Below are 17,815 nucleotides of genomic sequence, written 5' to 3'. Positions count from 1 at the left end.
GTATGCCCTTATATATGCATGTGTCTCTCAGAATGTAGGAAACTAGAAGTGGAGGATATTATGACCTCAAAAAAATAACCCTGACCTAGGCTAAAAATAAGGCTGTTTGCTTACCTGCAAAGGAACTGCAGTAGAAATTGATTTTCCCATGTCTTCAAGAAACCCATTTCCTGAATGAGTACTAGGAGAATCATAAATCTTTGGGGTGAGGACTTAATTGATCCTCGTTAAGTTCTGCTTAGCAGACCAGGTGTGATGTGTTTTGACACCTCTCCCCACCTTGCCTGAGAACATCCCATAGCAATTTGGTGTCATTCAAGTGATTTATGGGATGTCCTGTCTCCAGGGCTGAGTCAGCTGGGGGAGAGCAGGGACTACTAAGTAGTTCTTCTTACTATCAGGCTAATGAGCTTGAAAGGTTATTTGTCTCCCCTAATTCATACGGTGGAGAAAGCAACAGCCTGGGGTATTTTCAAGGGTAGTGACTCTGATGAACCTGTGGTAAGCCCCTCAGAGTCCCTGCTGGTCCCTAGCAGTTTCCCTGATTTTGAGTACTAGGTATATTTCAGCTTTGACTTTAATGCTTTCTAGGACAGGGTGAGCACCCTAATCCAGGCACTGCCTGTTAGCCTCCTTTGCAAGAGCTACTTATTCCCAGTCATCACCCAGCATTCAGACAGAGCTGAGGGAATGTCCTTCTTGCCCACGGCTATGATGTCAGACAGTGGATTGGCTCTAGCAACAACGACCAGCTCTAATCACAAGCCTTTGCTCTCCTCTGAGATCAAGGCCCAGGGCTTATGTTTTGGAATACAACATGTGAAGGGTTTTGTTGTTTGTATTTTTCTTAATGTAAACTTGATTATTTTATTTCTAATTTAAAAATAAATGACTTTATATTGATCACGAAACAGCTCTGGCTCTATCTCCCTGCAAAACATGTGGTGACTGCGAGCCTCCATGTGCGGTTTTGGATGGGGATTCAAATCTTTAACCATGTGCTGGACCAGACGGGTTGAAAGTTGTCTTATCTTTGAAAATGGTTATAACTCTCAGAGGATGCAATGCGATCATATGAGTTTCAGATTTGAGGTGCTCCTCTCAAAATAATTCAGTTCATTCCCTAAGAGTCTTTGGCTCTAGAGGGAAATGGGAGAGATCTGTTGGGATGGTACCTGGAAGACAGATGACATACTAAACATCCTCTGAGGGTCCTGTTGATCAACTTTCTCAATCTCTCATCTGGAAATAACATTTCTGTTAACCCTCTGGGTTTTATAAGCCAGATCCATGTCCTCTTTCCTCCTTTTGTTCCCTTTTTCTTCGTATCGTCCTCCTTGTCCAGACCCATTTTGTCCCCCCTTTCGGAACTCTATCTCTGTACAGTGATGTTGTGTCTCACGTGCTTTTTCTTCCCTTGTCTGGACGAGCAGAAGAAGATCATGATCATGATCTGCTGTGTTATCCTTGTGATCATCTTAGCGTCTACTGTTGGGGGCATATTTGCCTGAAAAAGGTGAGCCATCAACGGGGAGGGTCAAGCCCGCTGTCACTTATCTGAGACTCTTATGTCCTAGGGTATCTGGTGGGAATAGGTGCTGGGATAGATAAAAGGTTGGAGAGAATTAAGGAAAGCATATTTCATGGAAAAATGAAGAGTGAAGAATAAGTTGGTAGCAGGTAGACAGTAGGTGGCAGTCTGTCCCATTACCAGGTCTGTTAGCAGAATGTTTTGTACAGGCCAAGGATGTCGACTTCCTACTGCAATATTTGGGGCTTGGTATCTGGGAATGGCAAAGGAGAAAGAGTTCTTGCATTAGAAGCACCTTGAACTCTTAGGAAAAGGGCCACACATTAAACCCAAATAATTGCAGTCCTTTACAAGGTTAGGACTAGTTAATACAGCCTCATGATTAGTTTCTTATCCCTGCATAAGGACTTGGTGACCTGGCCTCAAACACCATGCTATGTAACCTATGATTTTTACGATAATAGATTCTTCTGTCATCTTCCTCAGCCCCCACAGATGGATTCTCGACTGGCATTTCTAATCCTCCTTCCACCTCTGTGGTGCCATCACCTCTCCACTGCAGACTCCTCAACCGTGACTCCTCTTTCCATTATGAAACCTCTTATGACACCAGGCATCGATGAACTATTAAAACTTATGCAAAAGGAGAACAGACTTAGGAAAATACAGAACTGGGTAGGAGGCAGGGGCGATGGAACAGGGAGCCCAGTAATATAAAGCTGGTGGGGCAGACAGTTTAAAGGGACTGTAGGGTAGAGAAGGCATGAGTACCTGTTCAGGAAACGAGACTTAGCGCCTGCCCTGAGGGTATGGCTTTGAAGAGACAGATATTATAGAACACCTAATTCAATAGGGTCTTATTTTAACTGCTCTAAGTTGATCAACAAGATCAAGGCATTTGTTACTTCTGCTCTTAACCTTCTAGGGCTCACCTCTCATCAACCCTGTCTAATTTCTCCTTCAGGGTCTGACAGTAGTCCTCAAGTGAAGATTATCTAAGGATAAGCACCACACCTGTCTTGCTTTCTGCTGTGTCCCTAGTGCTTAGCACAGCGCCTGCCACTTACAGGTGCTCAGTAAATATTTGCTGACTTAATTATCTATAATTAAACTCTGATTTTGCCCATGAAAGAGTCCTTGGATTTGACTCTTAAGCCCTTTCAGGCATCACTGGGAAGATGGTTTTAGTGTCAGAGGTTGTGTAAAGCTGACTGGGAATGGGCTGACCCACTAATGCAAAAATGCTATAGCAGGCTCCCTGTTATCACAACATATACTTTAATGTGCTTTTTCTAGGGGTGCTCATGTGGAATTCTACTATCATAGCCTCTCATCCTGGTAGATGGGCCCCAGGATCCTTGAGTTCAGTAACCAAAACAGACCCAAAACAAAAGATCTATGCCGACTGAAATTTCAAAGTCATCAGTACCACATTCGATAAGGCAGATCAGATTATGAACCATAACAACAACAACAACAAAAACATTAAGATGTTAGGTGACAAGGTGAAATGAGGCTTTGCTTACGTCACTTCTTACCTGATTCATGTTGTGCAAGCTGCAACTGTTGGTTACCAGTGTGTACAAGAAACTGTTCTAGACACTGTATCCAATTCAAGGTTCAGGTGTGTTCAGCTTTACAACTGCTACCTGGAATATGAATTCTAATACAAATAACTTACTTAGTGATTAGTTACATTACCAGAGGTTCACTAAAATACATTACATATCAGTGTCCAACTCTTGAGGACTGTTTAAATTCATACCTTTGAAAGTAAATTCTGTTTTTCTTTTGGCTGGAGATCTTATAAGAAAGTGAAAGAGTGATATTAAAAAGCAAACAGTTTGGTATTTCTATCAAGTTGTATTTCCTTAATTTGAATAGGGGATAGAAGACTACTACTGGCCAGCTCTGAAAACACAGATTAATCTTGTTAAGGGCCAACGGGGAGTTGAACAGTGGGATTTGAATCACATGGGTCCTCATTCTCCTAGCAATTAATTATTTGAGTGCTTTGTGGCACATGACACTACTAGATCCTGCAGAGACACAAAGATAGAGTCAAATACTATTGGAAAAGGACTTCAGACCTAGGAAAGACCATACAATTCCAACTTGTTTTTATTGGTTCCTCTTGTCAAAAGGCAAAGGTGTGCTATCCTCCTTGCCATATTGTCCCAACATCCTTCCCTCCAAGACTAAGATGGGTAGCTGGGCATCAATAAATATCTGCTCAATCAATTAACCAGAACTCGTTTTTTCTTTGCTATTCCAAAAACATTACTGAGTTTGTTTGTAACCAGTAAAATCTCATAGAAACTAGCTCCTGAAGGGTGTACACATAAAATGTAGTACAGACCTCAAATCTGACTTGCATCAGAGGTGGGGATGCAAACACTTGCTTTAGCCCTGAAGATGTTCATCTTATACTCGGGAGAGCCAGAGCTCCGAACAGTCAATCAGGCCTATTTCTTAATCACTTAAAGGATTACGAGTGACCAGTGAAAACTGACTCGACGGCACCTAACAATGAGAAGCTACTTCCTGACATGATGCTCAAACTTTATTATAAACATATGTACTTAAAAAAAATGTAATAGAGAATATACATTTTTCAGAAATCATCTACTCATATGCTGCTCCTTAGATATAAGGGCCACCCAAACCTTGTGGGGTGAGCTGATGGGAAGAAAAATGCAGACGATTCCTTCTCTCTCAGTAGCCTACATACAGTTATTTTTCACACTCACTACACTCGCTCAGGCATGTAGAACTTGCCCCAGTATCGCCCCTTCTGGGTCAGGTCATATGGGCTCAGTACTTTCCGTATCCCCAGCATGTTGGCAGTAGCTATGCGTTCAAAGGTCCAGGGGTTTTGGTTGTTACGTTCTCGTTCCTCTTGATCTTTCCGCATCTTCTCTAGGGTCTCGCGGCTCACAGCCTTCGCTGCGAAGGGCAACTTTTGGGCAACCAGGTTGAGGAAACCCTGTACCTCTTTGAATTCACAACGCCCACCCACCTCTACTATAAGACGGCCAGCCTTTACAGGTGTCACGTAGCGATCAATGGCACCTTTGCCTCCTCCCATGCGCTGCCCCACACTCTTTCGGGTGATGGCCTTAAAGGGAGCTGGTACTCGCCAGATGGCAAACATGTTCTTAGTGTCCATAGAGCGGTTGATTGTCAGGCGCATCATTTCAAAATGTCCCCAATGGAGGTAGCCACCACCCAGTGCCTAAAAGTAAATGAGAAAATCAGAAACACATGGAGACTTAGATATCTTTTATGGAACCTCATGTCTCCTCTTGTAGTAACTGTGGCTTCAATGATACACATGAAAATGAAAATATTAAGTTCTAATATTTTTAATAAATACCATGGAGGAAGAGTGAGGATACAGTCATAGAGAACAAGGGTGGACCCACTTCACTGGATGACCAGGGAAAGCCTCTTTGAGGAGGTGATATTTAAAGCTGAGGCCAGAATGATGAGGACCAGCCAAGTGAAAAAACATGTTCCTGCAGAGGAACAGTGTATGTGAAGGCCCTTATAGGGCAAAGGGCTTGGTGAGTTTGAATAAAAGCCAGTGTGGCTGGAACAGAGGGAGGGATGAGAAGGGTAGGCCTGAGGTTCTGAGAGGTGGGTAGGGGCTGGTCCTGCAGGCTGTCGGAAGAGGATTTTAAAACACCGCTGTCTGCCTGGTGGAGAATAAACCCTAGTCCACATCCATTTGTTTAGCTACGGGTATGAAGTCTTCAAGGAAGCTACGCAGTAAGTAAGGAAACAGCTACTCCATATCCTAAGTCATGGCTATTTTTATATTTACCAGTGGTCTGAAAAGATCTGATGGTCTGATTATGGGCAAATTAGGAAGCTCCTTCTGCTTTTACATTATTTTCATTCTACATAAAGAAAAGATATATACACAAATGTTTACTGGGTACCCAGCAGCCTCTGTGCACATCAGTTTAAAGAGCAACTGGTGGCAGCTCTAACAAAAACTATGGAGAAAAAACTAGAATTAACTCAAGGAGTTGACATTTTGTTAATCTCTGGCTTCCATTTTGTAGCTGCTTGTTGCTGAACTCACCAGGATTGCAAAGTTGCCTTCTGTGAACTCAGTGGCTTCAGTGGAAGGTCCTCGTATGTCACTCAGGTTTTTACGTTCTCGTTTCACTTTCGGCACAAGTGGCATCCTTTCAACAAATCTAAGCTTAGGCTTCTCAGGCATGGAAACATCTAAAAGGAGCACAGACAACCAAGAATAAATAAAAGTACACACCTCAAAAGACCTATTTTCTTCCTAAGAAGATAACAACTGGGTTAAAGTCTTAAAAGGAGGTTGCCACTGAACGATGATTCCAAAGGCCTCTTAAGTTTATCTTGTGGATGCTTTTACTGACACTGGAATCTTTCAGCTCTGACAATGGTTAATGCAAATAATGTTTCTTCAAAGACAGCAAAACAAAATGCATTTATTAAATGTCTACTCCATGCCGAGCTTTCTGGGAAAGTATAGTGTATGTGACACTGTCAAGAGAATAACACTAGCTTTTTTTTTTTTTTTTTTTGGGTGAATGTTTACTATGTGCTAGACCTTGAGCTAAATGCTTTACATACATCATCTCATTTAATCTAATCCTTAAAACAATTTTATAGCCTTGGTGTTTCCTTAGGTTTTTTTTTTTTTTTTTTTGAAGTTTTGAACTTAAACTTTAACATGAGGGCCAAATAAAAAATGTAGAGCTCAGCGAATTATCACAAGATGAATGTATGAACACATCCACATAACTATCCCTCAGGTCAAGAAACAGAACATTAGACAGTATTTTTATCTCCGTTTTATAAGAGAATAGGAGGCCTAGAGACTATAGATTGAAACCCAGAGAGTAAAACACCTTTTTTAAAAAAGTTAATGGATGTTAATGGACACAGTGAAGGAAAAAAAAAAAAAAACTATTGTATGTGAAAATATTTAAGTTTTCCAGCACTGCCACTTTCTTGCTGGGAAATTTATAACCCAGGAATCCTTTGATCAGTGCTCTCCCCTTTATATAACCAGACTTCCCATGCTGAGACCTGCACGGACCCTGCAATGTGCAACACTGTGCCAGGTGAGGGTGGACAGGCACATCTGCAGGCCAGACATGCTGTATCTTCTTAAAGTCTGGTCTTTACTTGACCATTTAGAAAAAAAAAAATGTTATAAATCATTTAAAATATTTCTATGGTAAAACAAACGTGGCTCTATGATGGATTCAAATATAGAAGAGAAGGAATGTTTAAAATAAAATGAGAAAAAACTCCCCCTCCTCAACTTTTATGTGCAGTGACTGAGTAAGTTAGTACGGTAATACTTTCTCTAAGAAGTCAGTATGGTCATGCACTGGATAACGTCCGTTTAGGCAACATCTGACTGCATATACGTCCATGGTCTGCTTGTCTTTAATGTTGCAGCATTATCTGTTTTTCATCTGAAAATATTAGTGTGAAATGCATTGTGGCTCCCAAACGCAGCAAAACCAGTGCTACTAATAGCTGCAGCAAAAGGCAGAGGAGAAGTATTGATTCAGAAGTGAAATAAAAGGTTATTAAATACCTTGAAGATGGAAAATCAGTGAATGCTATTGCTCACGGTTTAGGCATATCACACTCGACGAGCATGATCCTCAAAAACAAACAAAAAAATTCTCCAGGCTGTTACAGGATCAGCTTCAGTGAGAGCTACAAAGCTAATGAAAATGTGACAGGGACCTATAGCAGATAGGGAGAAATTGCTAATGACATAGACTGAGGACCGGATATAAAAGCGAATCCTTCTCAGCATGTGGACAATCACTGCTAAGGAAAGAAGCTTGTTCACACAGCTTCCAAATCATGTAACGTCCTATTTCACAGAATGCACTGTGGATGTTAAGGGACACATGCCTGTACTTCTAGGGCATGGCATATTTTGAAAATTATGTGTAGAAGATAAGGCCCTCAGAGGTCCAGGCCTTTTTAATTTTTTTTGAGATTAACAGAATTAAAAAAAAAAAAAAAGATTTACAGAATTATGGCATACCTTAAACGGTTAACAAATTAATGCTTTTCAGGTATTTTTAAATGACTGCATATTTGTCACCTCATTTGGAGAACATCAAAAATCCAAATTTGAGGCCAGTTGGCCCTGGCTGAGGGTTGACCAGTGGTAGGCCCTAAGGGAAATACTCCACTAGATATTTCCTCCATAAGAACAGGGATTCCATCCCCCCGCCTTTTTTTTCTTTATCTCTAGTGCTTAGAACCCTGGTTGGCATGTAGTATGCCCTCAATAAACATTTATTGAATTAGTGAATGGGGATAGGAAGCACAAGAGCGCTCCTATGTCTTCACCTTCACAACCTTGATTGTTGAAAGTGAAGAGGACGTGAAGCACTTACTGATGAAGAGCAAAGACCACGGCTCAACATAAAAAAAATCCTCACAACCAGACCAATAAGCAACATTATGATAAGTGGAGAAAAGGTTGATGTTGCCAAGGATTTCATTTTACTTGGATCCACAATCAACACCCATGGAAGCAGCAGTCAAGAAATCAAAAGACCCACTGCATTGGGCAAAACTGCAAAGACCTCTTTAAAGTGTTAAAAAAGCAAAGATGTCACCTTGAAGACTAAGGTGAACCTGACCCAAACCATGGTGGTTTCAATTGCCTCATATGCATGCAAAAGCTGAACAATGAATGATGAAGAACGAAGAACTGATGCCTTTGAATTGTGGTGCTGGCAAAGAATGCTCAATGTATCATGCACTGCCAAAAGAACGAACAAATTTGTCTTGGGAGAAGTGCAACCAGAATGTTCTTAGAAGCAAGGGCAGTGAGATTACTTCTCACATACTTTGGACATGTTATCAGAAAGGATCAGTCACTGGAGAAGGACATCATGCTTGGTAGCGTAGAGTGCCAACGAAACGGGAAGACCCTCAACAAGATGGACTGACACAGTGGCTGCAATAATAGACTCAAGCATAATAAGGATTGTGAGGATGGCGCAGGACCTGGCAGTGTTTCGTTCTGTTGTACACAGGGTCGCTATGAGTCGGAACCGACTCGACAGCACCTAACAACAACATGTCTTCACCTACTCTGTGCTGGGTTCCATCAGAGAAAAGACTTAATATGAAAATGACCGATAAGCTCTCACCTTCAAAAGTTGGCACCGGGAGCAGCCTCTTTAGGCCGGCACTGGCGGGCGCAGCCGCCCAAAAACCTACAAAGACAAATCAAGTTAAACGGGAAGGAATCAAGGCCGGGGCCTAGTACAGTCTGTGACAAAGGTAGTAAATCCTGACGGAGGTGTCCTGAAAGGTGGGACACAGGTCTCACTAAATGGGCTCACAGGCTGAGGCCCCGAAAAGAGACCAGTCGGGTCTCCGGACGTCGACCCCATACGCGGCTGTGATCCCTTAGTACGAATCCCTGTATGGGGGCGGCGTCTGGAAGGCGAAGCCCCCTAAACAAGGCTTGAGCAACCATACACAGAGCCTTCTGTGGGTATGGGAGGCACAGCATTGGGGGGTGCAGAGGAAAAGGGGTGTATTTTTCTTTAGGGACCAAACGAGGGCTCTCACCTGACAGTGGCACTCGCAGGAGCGGGGCAGCCGCGCGTGCCAGCTGCAGCCACATGGTCACGTGCGTTCGGACACCCCACGGTGACGACGCAGGTACCTCCACCTGGGCCAAAGGAATGAGGGACTGGACTCTCACGCAGGTACCTGCTCCCGGCGACTCTCAGTCCGGCCGGAAGTTGCATCCGCGCGCGCTCAGCTGCAGAGGACGCCGACGGAAGCGGAGGAAACCGGAGCCACAGAAGTTGGGTTCCGGTGCTTGTGTCTGCAGGTCAACCACCGGATGTGCCCAGCCATCTGAGGTTTTCCAGCCAATCCCGGGTCTGTCCCTAGACGAGGGCAGCACGGTAGGAAGGTGTCTCGGCGGATGACCACGCTGAAAAAAACTAGGTTTCGCTTAGTAAGTTAGTTCCCTAGTGTCACTGCCTTACCCTCAAAGTCATGGAAGAGCCACTGATTCGTCCTCGGCTTAATATTTAACGGGGCGCATGCAGTGGGCCAGATATTGAGTACCTCCTCGTTGCATTTATTCCTTCCAACAAATCCGTGAGATAAGTAAGCCATTATACCCATTTTGCAGAAGATGATCCCGGAACTCCTAGGATTTAACTTTCTCAGGGTCACACAGCAGGAAAAAAGCACAGTCAGAAGTTGAACACAAGCCTGTGACTCCAGAGACTCCAAACCCGTCGCCGTCGAGTCGATTGCGACTCATAGCGACCCTGTAGAACAGAATAGAACTGCCCTAAAGAGTTTCCAAGGAGCACCTGGTGGACTCGAACTGCTGACCTTTTGGTTAGCAGCCTAGCTCTTAACGATTACACCACCAGGATTTCTGTTCTAGGAGTGGTTTCAAAAAACGGTCAAAACTCCCCCCTTTTGAGTTTTGAGTCCTCCAAAGGTAGGAGATATAAATGTCCTCAGGCGTTTAAAAATCTCAAGCTGAACATTGTGCGAAATTGCTTTCAGCGAAGGATACAGGGGCAATAGAATGAGTCTTTGATTCATCTCAAAGTCTTTCGGTGCCTTCGAACTTTCACCTCACCGTTTATTTTGAAAGAACTGAAAAGTGAACTCACAGTTCTACACTTAACAGTAACTATGATAGTGTCTATTGTCCTTTGCAATGAGTTGTATTAGGGACGATGGAGAATACAATGATAAACAAAACAGTGACTGTATTCTTTAGGAACTTACGTTTATGTAGGGACACTATAATGAGAATCCAAAGAGCTGCTAGTGAAATATCAGAAGAGAAGGGTAACTAAAGGGCTATGAAAAATGGAAGGCAGGACCTATAAAGGCTTCCCTGACCAATCCCATATTGAAAATAATTTTTCCCCTCCATCAGTTTCTCACAGCTGTTTATTTACACTTCTCATCTGCTATTTCAGTGGTAGTTATTTGTAGGAAGCTGAGGCTCAGAGATTAAATGATTTGCTCCACGGTAGTATGATGCAAAGTAAGGAACCTATTGTGGTCCGACTCGCTCATAGCGACCCTATAGGCAGAGCAGAACTGCCCTATAGGGTTTCCAAGGCTGTAAATCTTTACAGAAGTAGACTGCCACATCTTTATCCCTGGGAGTAGCTAGTGGGTTCAGACTGCTGACCTTTCAGTTAGCAGCTGAGTGCTTAACCACTGTACCACCCAGGCTCCTTAAAGTAGGCATAGAAACTTTAATATCCTTACTTTTGCTCTGAGGGGCTTTGCTCAACTTTCCCAGAAGCTGATCTTCAGACCACCTGCTTCAGACTCTCCTGAGTCCCTTGTTAAAAATGTTAAGTATCTCAGTTAACCCCTACCTAATGGGTCAAAATCTCTGGTGGTGGGGTTCAGGAATTTCAGTTGTTGTAACAGCGCCATAGGTGAGCCTAATGCCTAATATATAAAGTTTGAGAATCAGTGCTCTGTGAGTACTTTGAAAATGGAAAAAGTAGAATATAGGTACAAAGCATCATTTCTGCATTATCAAAGGCAGATATCCAAAGACCTATGTCCACTACAACTTATCATTTTTTCCATCTGTATCGACATTATCTAGCCACCTCAATTTTCATCTTTATTTAACAATCAAGAGATAACAGAAACCTGTGGCCTTTTCCTAGGTCTGTTTGTTGACCTAAAGGCATCTATGTAAAACCTTAAGGAGTCCCTGGGAGGCACAAATGGTTAAGCGCCCAACTGCTAGCTCTAGGGTTGGCAGTTCAAACCCACCCAGAGGTTCCTTGGAAGATCTGGGGGCCTGGCGGTCTGTTTACTCTGCACACATGGGTCACCATGAGTAGGAATGCCAGTTAACAACAACAAAAACGTGTAAAACCTTGCTCATCTCATAGTGTATCCAGTAAGTTAATGACATTAAATTTAGTGGAAGAAAGCCAGGAAGAATGGGATATTCAGTGGCATACCCCTTTAAGGGGGCTGAGGAAGGTATAAGTGGAAATAAGGTAATATAAATGGATATGAACTGGGCATTGAAGTAATGTGTGTGTGTGTGTGTGTGTATTGTCATTAGGTGCTGTCGAGTCAATTCTGACTCATGGCCACTCTATATGACAGAGTAGAACTGTCCCATGGGGTTTCCTAGGCTGTAATCTTTATGGGAAGGAGCCCTGGTGCCACAGCGGTTAAACACTTGGCTGCTAACTGAAAGGTCAGCAGTTTGAACCTACTGGCCGCTCTGAGGGAGAAACATGTGACAGTCTGCTTCTGTGAAGATTTACAAAGCAATGGGTGAGTGAGGGAATCTTTACAGGAGCAGATTGCTGGGCCTTTTCCCCAGTGGAGCTGCTGGTGTGTTCAAACCGTTGACTTCGGTTAGCATCCACACGTTTAACCTCAATATAGAGTCATGTGTCGAGTATGGCCCATTCGGGCAACATCAGACCACACATAGGTCCATGGTCCCATAACAGAGTAAACAGAAGTAGTCAAATATGTAAAAGTCTGAGAAGCCAGAATGATAGGTGGAGATTCATATTTTTTTTTTTGGATACGCATTTTCAAATGCTGCTGAAAGGTAAAGCAATATGAAAAAATATATCTGTTACATTTACTGACATAGTGTTCCATGCATTGCTTGGCATCTGCTATTTTCTGGTCTCTCCTTTATAGTGTAAATTACCACTGAGAAGATGAGAGAAGTTGGGGTTTAGAGCGTAGGTGAAGAAACTGGTTTAAGGCGGGAGGAATTGCATCTCTTTCATTGTAACTAGAGGAAATTTATGCAATTGTTGGTTTCATGGTTTCTGAAAAGTGGAAGAGAGTTGAAAATGGAACATTTGAGGGGAGGTTTGAAATTTCCATTGAGAAATTTACAGCAGCAAGAGACAAGGGAGAAGTACCGATTTGGAAGTGAAACAAAAGGTTATTAAAGAACATGAAGGTGGAAAATCAGTGAATGCTATTGCTGGCAATTTGGGCATGTTCTCACTATGTCCTAGTTGCATCCCATCCTGTTTCACAGAACATGTGGACGTTAAGCGATTCATGATTGTATGTATGTATGGGTGTGTGCATGTGCATGTGTGTGCACTGGCTATCTGTTTTAATGAACAGGTTGGGTTCTTCCTTGTCAGATCCTGATGATAGTGTCATAAATCACCATGGAATGTCTTTTATATTCATCCAAGAGAACCCCTTTGAGGAGGTGTAATGATGGATGCTCAGAGTCTGAGGGAAGACCAGTGTGTAACCAGCCAACCCTTCAAAAAAAAAAAAGCTGAATTCGTCTGTACCAAGGGAACTGGGATGAGAGATTGCCAGCAGTTAGGGTGGAGTGTGTGTGTTTGGGGGGGTGGGGCAGGATGGGGGCTCTCTGAAGAATTCACAAAGCATGCATGAGTGAAACTATACCTGGGTTGAGGAATACTTGTATTGTTGGGTGCAAGTCAGTCATTCCCAAGGGGTCAGAAATGGAGGTGAAAGTTCAGGGGCAGGAAAGATCTTACTCATCTGGTAAAAGTGAAAAGTGAGGAAATAGAGACAATCCCCTCCCTACTGTTTTGTTAGCATCCGTCTACCTGAAGTGGGACTGAGCTGGGGAGGGAAGCAGCTTTCCCTTTAAATGGAATGCAGAGTTTTGACTATTACCTAGTACTGGACTCTCTCAGTTACCTAGTGCTGCTATAACAGAAATACTATAAGTTGGTGGCTTTAACAAACAAGTTTATTTTCTCACAGTTTAGAAGCCTGAAAGTCCAAATTCAAGGCGCTAGCTCTAGGGGAAGCCTTTTTCTCTCTGTCAGCCCTGGGGGGGAGGGTCCTTATTCCTTGGCTCCTTGGTGATCTTCATGTGGCATGGTGTTTATTGTCTCCTGTTTCTGCTTGTTCCTCTGTCCTAATCTACTCCTTTTATATCTCAAAGGTGATTGGTGTAAAACACACCCTACGCTGATATGGGTTCTTTAACATAACAAAGAAAACTCATTCCCAAATGGAATTACAACCACAGGTATACTGTTGTTGTTAGGTGCCATCCAGTCAGTTCCAACTCATAACGACCCTGTGTACAGCAGAACTAAACACTGACTGGTCCTGTGCCATCCTCACAATCATTGCTATGTTTGAGCCCATTGTTGAAACCACTGTGTCAATCCATCTTGCTGATGACCTTCTCCTTTACCAAGCATGCTGTCTGTCTTAGTCATCTAGTGCTGTTATAACAGAAATACCACAAGTGGATGGCTTCAACAAAGAGAATTTTATTCTCTCACAGTCTAGTAAGCTGCAAGTCTGAATTCAGGGCACCAGCTCCAGGGGAAGACTTTCCATCTTTGTCGGCTCTGGAGGAAGGTCCTTGTGATGCATCAGTCTCCCCCTAGTCTGGGAGCATCTCCGCACAGGAACCTCAGGTCCAAAGGACATGCTCTGTTCCTGGCAGTGCTTTCTTGATGGTATGAGGTTCCCGACTCTCTGCTTGCTTCTCTTTCCTTTTATCTTAAGAGATAAAAGGTGGTGCAGGCCACACCCCAGGGAAACTCCCTTTACATTGGATCAGGGAGATGACCTGAGCAAAAGTGTTACATCCCACCCTAATCCTCTTTAACGTAAAATTATAATCACAAAATGGAGGATAACCACAGAATACTGGGAATCATGGCCTAACCAAATTGATACACACAGTTTTGGGGGGACATAATTCAATCCATGACAACGTCCTTTTCCAGGGACTGGTTCTTCCTGATAACATGTCCAAAGTACGTGAGACGAACGAAGTCTTGCCATCCTTGCTTCTAAGGAGTATTCTGGCTATACTTCTTCCAAGACAGATTTGTTCTTCTGACAGTCCATGGTATATTCAGTATTCTTTGCCAACACCATAATTCCAAGGCATCAATTCTTCTTGTCTTCCTTATTCGTTGTCCGGTTTTCCCATGCATATGAGGCAATTGAAAATACTATGGCTTGTGTCAGGTGCACCTTGGTCCTCAAAGGTGTAGGAATTAGGATTTACAACACATATTTTTGGGGGACACAATTCAATCCATAACATGGACATTTTATTGAAACGAGAATGTTTTCAATGACTAGAAGTGACCATACAACTTTTATTTTTTTTTAAATCTGAGAGTGATGAGAAAACTGAAAAAGCCAGCCTTAGAGAGTTGGTTTGGATAAACAGTAGCATGGGTAAACTAAAGGTGATTTCCGATAGCATCCTCCGAATCCTAGTTAATGTAACTTAAAAAAAAAAATTCACAATGGTTATAGGTTAATTTTCATTTCTTTTATGACGAGTGATGTTGAACTTCCCTCATATCTTTACTTCCATATATTTTTTGTCTGTGTGCTTGTGATTTGGTTGTTTGTGTACTTTTTCAGTTATACTGTTTGTTTTTTTTCTCATTGATTCAAAACTGCTTGTTGTGTTGATGTCGCGTGCCATTGAGTTGATTTCAACTCATAACGACCCTGTAGGACAGAGTAGAACTGCCTCACAGGGTTTCCTATAACCTCTATGGGGGCAGATTGCTAGGCTTTTCTCCTGTGGAGCCATTGAGTGGGTTCAAACCACCGACCTTTTGGTTAGCAGCTGAGCATTTAACCACTGCACCAGCAGGGCTCCTCTGCTTGTTATATATTCAGTATATTAACTTCTCTTTGGTTATATATGTTTCAAATATTTGCTTTTTTTCAGTTTGTAATATGTCTTTTTTTTGAGGTATGACCATTTAAATTTTATATGTAGTAAAATCTGCCAGTAGTTTTCTTAAGAGTTTTGGACTCTGGTAAATGTACTTATAAGGGCCACAAGTAGGGATCTAGCATAATTTTTTTTTTCCGAATTGAAAATTCTTATTTAATGTGTGACATCATCATGTACCATATTCTCACATAATTTTTTGGTCAGTGGCTGCAACGTTGGGCACAAGCATAACAACGATTGTGAGGATGGCGCAGGACTGGGGCAGTTCTTTGTTCTGTTGTGCATAGGGCTGTTATGAGTAGCAATCCACTCAATGGCACCTAACAACAACAATATTTGAGTTTTTATTATGTTCCGGTGTTCCCTCTGATCTGAGACCAGTGCTACATACTTTTAATTATTGTCACGTTATTACTCATTTTTATATTTGTTTGGTCAGGTTCTTCCTTTTTGTGCTCTTTTCAAAAAACCTTCTGGCTATGTTTTTGCATGTTTGTTCTTCAAGATAAAATTTAGAACTGTTTTGTTAAGTTTCATATTCTGTTCCTATTTTTACTTTCTTGGCCAGGTTTCTGGTTTCTTTCTTTTTTTTCTTTCCTCATTTTAATCTCAGAGTCGTTTGTACTTCTGAATGAGACTCATGGCTTTTGCTGTCTCAGAGTTTGTAGGAAAGGGACTAGCGGTGTCATCTGTTTAGTTCCACTTCTTTACCAGTGTGTTATCTTCAGTCAGGTACTTGCTATAGGTTATTAATGTATCCAGTTAAAGGCAAGTACAGTTGCATACAATTTTCAAATGGGCAAAAGGATTTGCTAGCAGTCTTCCCTCCCCTTTACCCTGCATCTTTACAAAAATATTGTTGTTGTTAGGTGCCATCGAGTAGCTTCTGACTTACAGCGACCCTATGTACAGCAGAATGAAACACTGCCTGGTCCTACACCATTCTCTGATAGTTGTTATGCTTGAGCCCATTGTTGTAGCCAGTGTGTCAATCCATCTCGTTGAGGATCTTCCATTTTTTCACTGACCCTCTACTTTACCAAGCATGATGTCCTTCTCCAGGGACTGGCCCCTCCTGATAATATGTGAGACAAAGTCTCACTCTCCTTGCTTCTAAGGAAAAATAAATAAGTTTTGTATAATTGACCACTCTGCTAAAGAAAGTTTGGGCTTTACCAGCCATGACCAGTAGAGGTCACAAAAGCACTATCTTAGTTATCTAGTGCTGCTGTAACAGAAATATCACAAGGGGATGGCTTTAACAAACTGAAATTTATTCTCTCACACTCACAGTCTAGGTGGCTAAAAGCCCAAATTCAGGGTGCCAGCTCCTGGGGAAGGCTTTGTCTCTCTGTCAGCTCTGGGGGAAGGTACTTGTCATTAGTCTTCCCCTGGTCTAGAAGCTTCTCAGCAAGGGACCCTGTGTCCTCTCCTGGCTCTTCATTGTACATGGTATGAGGTCCCTTTCCTCTCTGCTGGATTCTCTCTTTTATATTGAAAAGACATTGATTCAGGACACAACCTAATGCTGTAGATTGAGTCCTGCCTCATTAACATAACTGCCTCTAATCCTGCCTCATTAACATCATAGAAGTTAGGATTTACAACACATAGGATAATCACATCAGATCCTGCTGAAAGCAGAGAATACCAGAAAGATGTTTACCTGTGTTTTATTGACTGTGCAAAGGCATTTGACTGTGTGGATCATAACAAATTATGAATAATATTGAGAAGAATGGGAATTCCAGAATACTTCATTGTGCTCACAAGGAATCTGTACATAGACCAAGAGGGAGTCCTTTGAACAGAACAAGGGATACCGCGTGGTTTAAAGTCAGGAAAGGTGTGCGTCAGGGTTGCATCCTTTCACTGTACTTATTCAGTCTATGCTGAGGAAGTAATCCAAGAAGCTGGACTATATGAAGAAGAACGCGGCATTGTGATTGGAGGAAGACTCATGAACAACGTGTGATATGCAGACGACACAACCTTGTTTGCTGAAAGTGAAGAGGACTTGAAGCACTTACTGATGAAGATCAAAGACTACAGCCTTCAGTATGGATTGCATCTTAACATAAAGAAAACAAAAATCCTAACAACTGGACCAATAAACAACATCATGATAAACAGAGGAAATATTGAAGTTGTCAAGGATTTCATTTTACTTGGGTTAACAATCAACGTACAAGGAAACAGCAGTCAAGAAATCAAATGATGTATTACATTGGGCAAATCTGCAAAAGGTCTTTTTAAAGTGTTAAAAAGCAAAGATGTCACCTTGAGGACTAAGGTGCACCTGACCCAAGCTGTTGTGTTTTCAGTTGCCTTATATGCATGTGAAAGCTGGACAATGAATAAGGAAGACCGAAGAATTGATGCCTTTGAATTGTGGTGTTGGCGAAGAATATTGACTATACCATGGACTGCCAGAAGAATGAACAAATTTGTCATGGAAGAAGCACAACCAGAATGCTCCATAGAAGCCAGGGTGGCGAGACTTTGTCTCACATACTTTGGAC

General features: G+C 42.3%; 1 protein-coding gene across 1 annotated transcript; it reads right to left on the bottom strand.

Annotated features, from left to right (window-relative positions):
• Positions 1-62: 62 nt before the first annotated feature.
• MRPL16 (mitochondrial ribosomal protein L16) lies at positions 63-9,331 on the bottom strand. The gene is made up of 4 exons (XM_003419378.4): positions 9,146-9,331; positions 8,719-8,784; positions 5,622-5,770; positions 63-4,766 (listed from the first exon to the last, which is right to left on the bottom strand). The coding sequence occupies exons 1-4, from the start codon at positions 9,198-9,200 to the stop codon at positions 4,281-4,283; spliced, it is 756 nt and encodes a 251-aa protein (XP_003419426.1). The 5' UTR covers positions 9,201-9,331; the 3' UTR covers positions 63-4,280.
• Between the last annotated feature and the right edge of the window lie 8,484 nt (positions 9,332-17,815).

The sequence above is a fragment of the Loxodonta africana genome, chromosome 7, assembly GCF_030014295.1.
Source record: "Loxodonta africana isolate mLoxAfr1 chromosome 7, mLoxAfr1.hap2, whole genome shotgun sequence".
Lineage (NCBI taxonomy): Eukaryota > Metazoa > Chordata > Mammalia > Proboscidea > Elephantidae > Loxodonta > Loxodonta africana.
The sequence above is the reverse complement of the archived record's forward strand: the minus strand, read 5'-3'. Positions and strand labels throughout refer to the sequence as shown.

Coding starts and splice junctions, on each gene's coding strand:
- MRPL16 (XM_003419378.4), bottom strand. CDS start 9,200: ATGTGGCTGCAGCTGGCACGCGCGGCTGCCCCGCTCCTGCGAGTGCCA. Junction 8,785..9,145: donor CCTGCGAGTGCCACTGTCAG/GTGAGAGCCCTC, acceptor TTGTCTTTGTAG/GTTTTTGGGCGGCTGCGCCC. Junction 4,767..5,621: donor AAGGCAACTTTGCAATCCTG/GTGAGTTCAGCA, acceptor ATTTACTTTTAG/GCACTGGGTGGTGGCTACCT.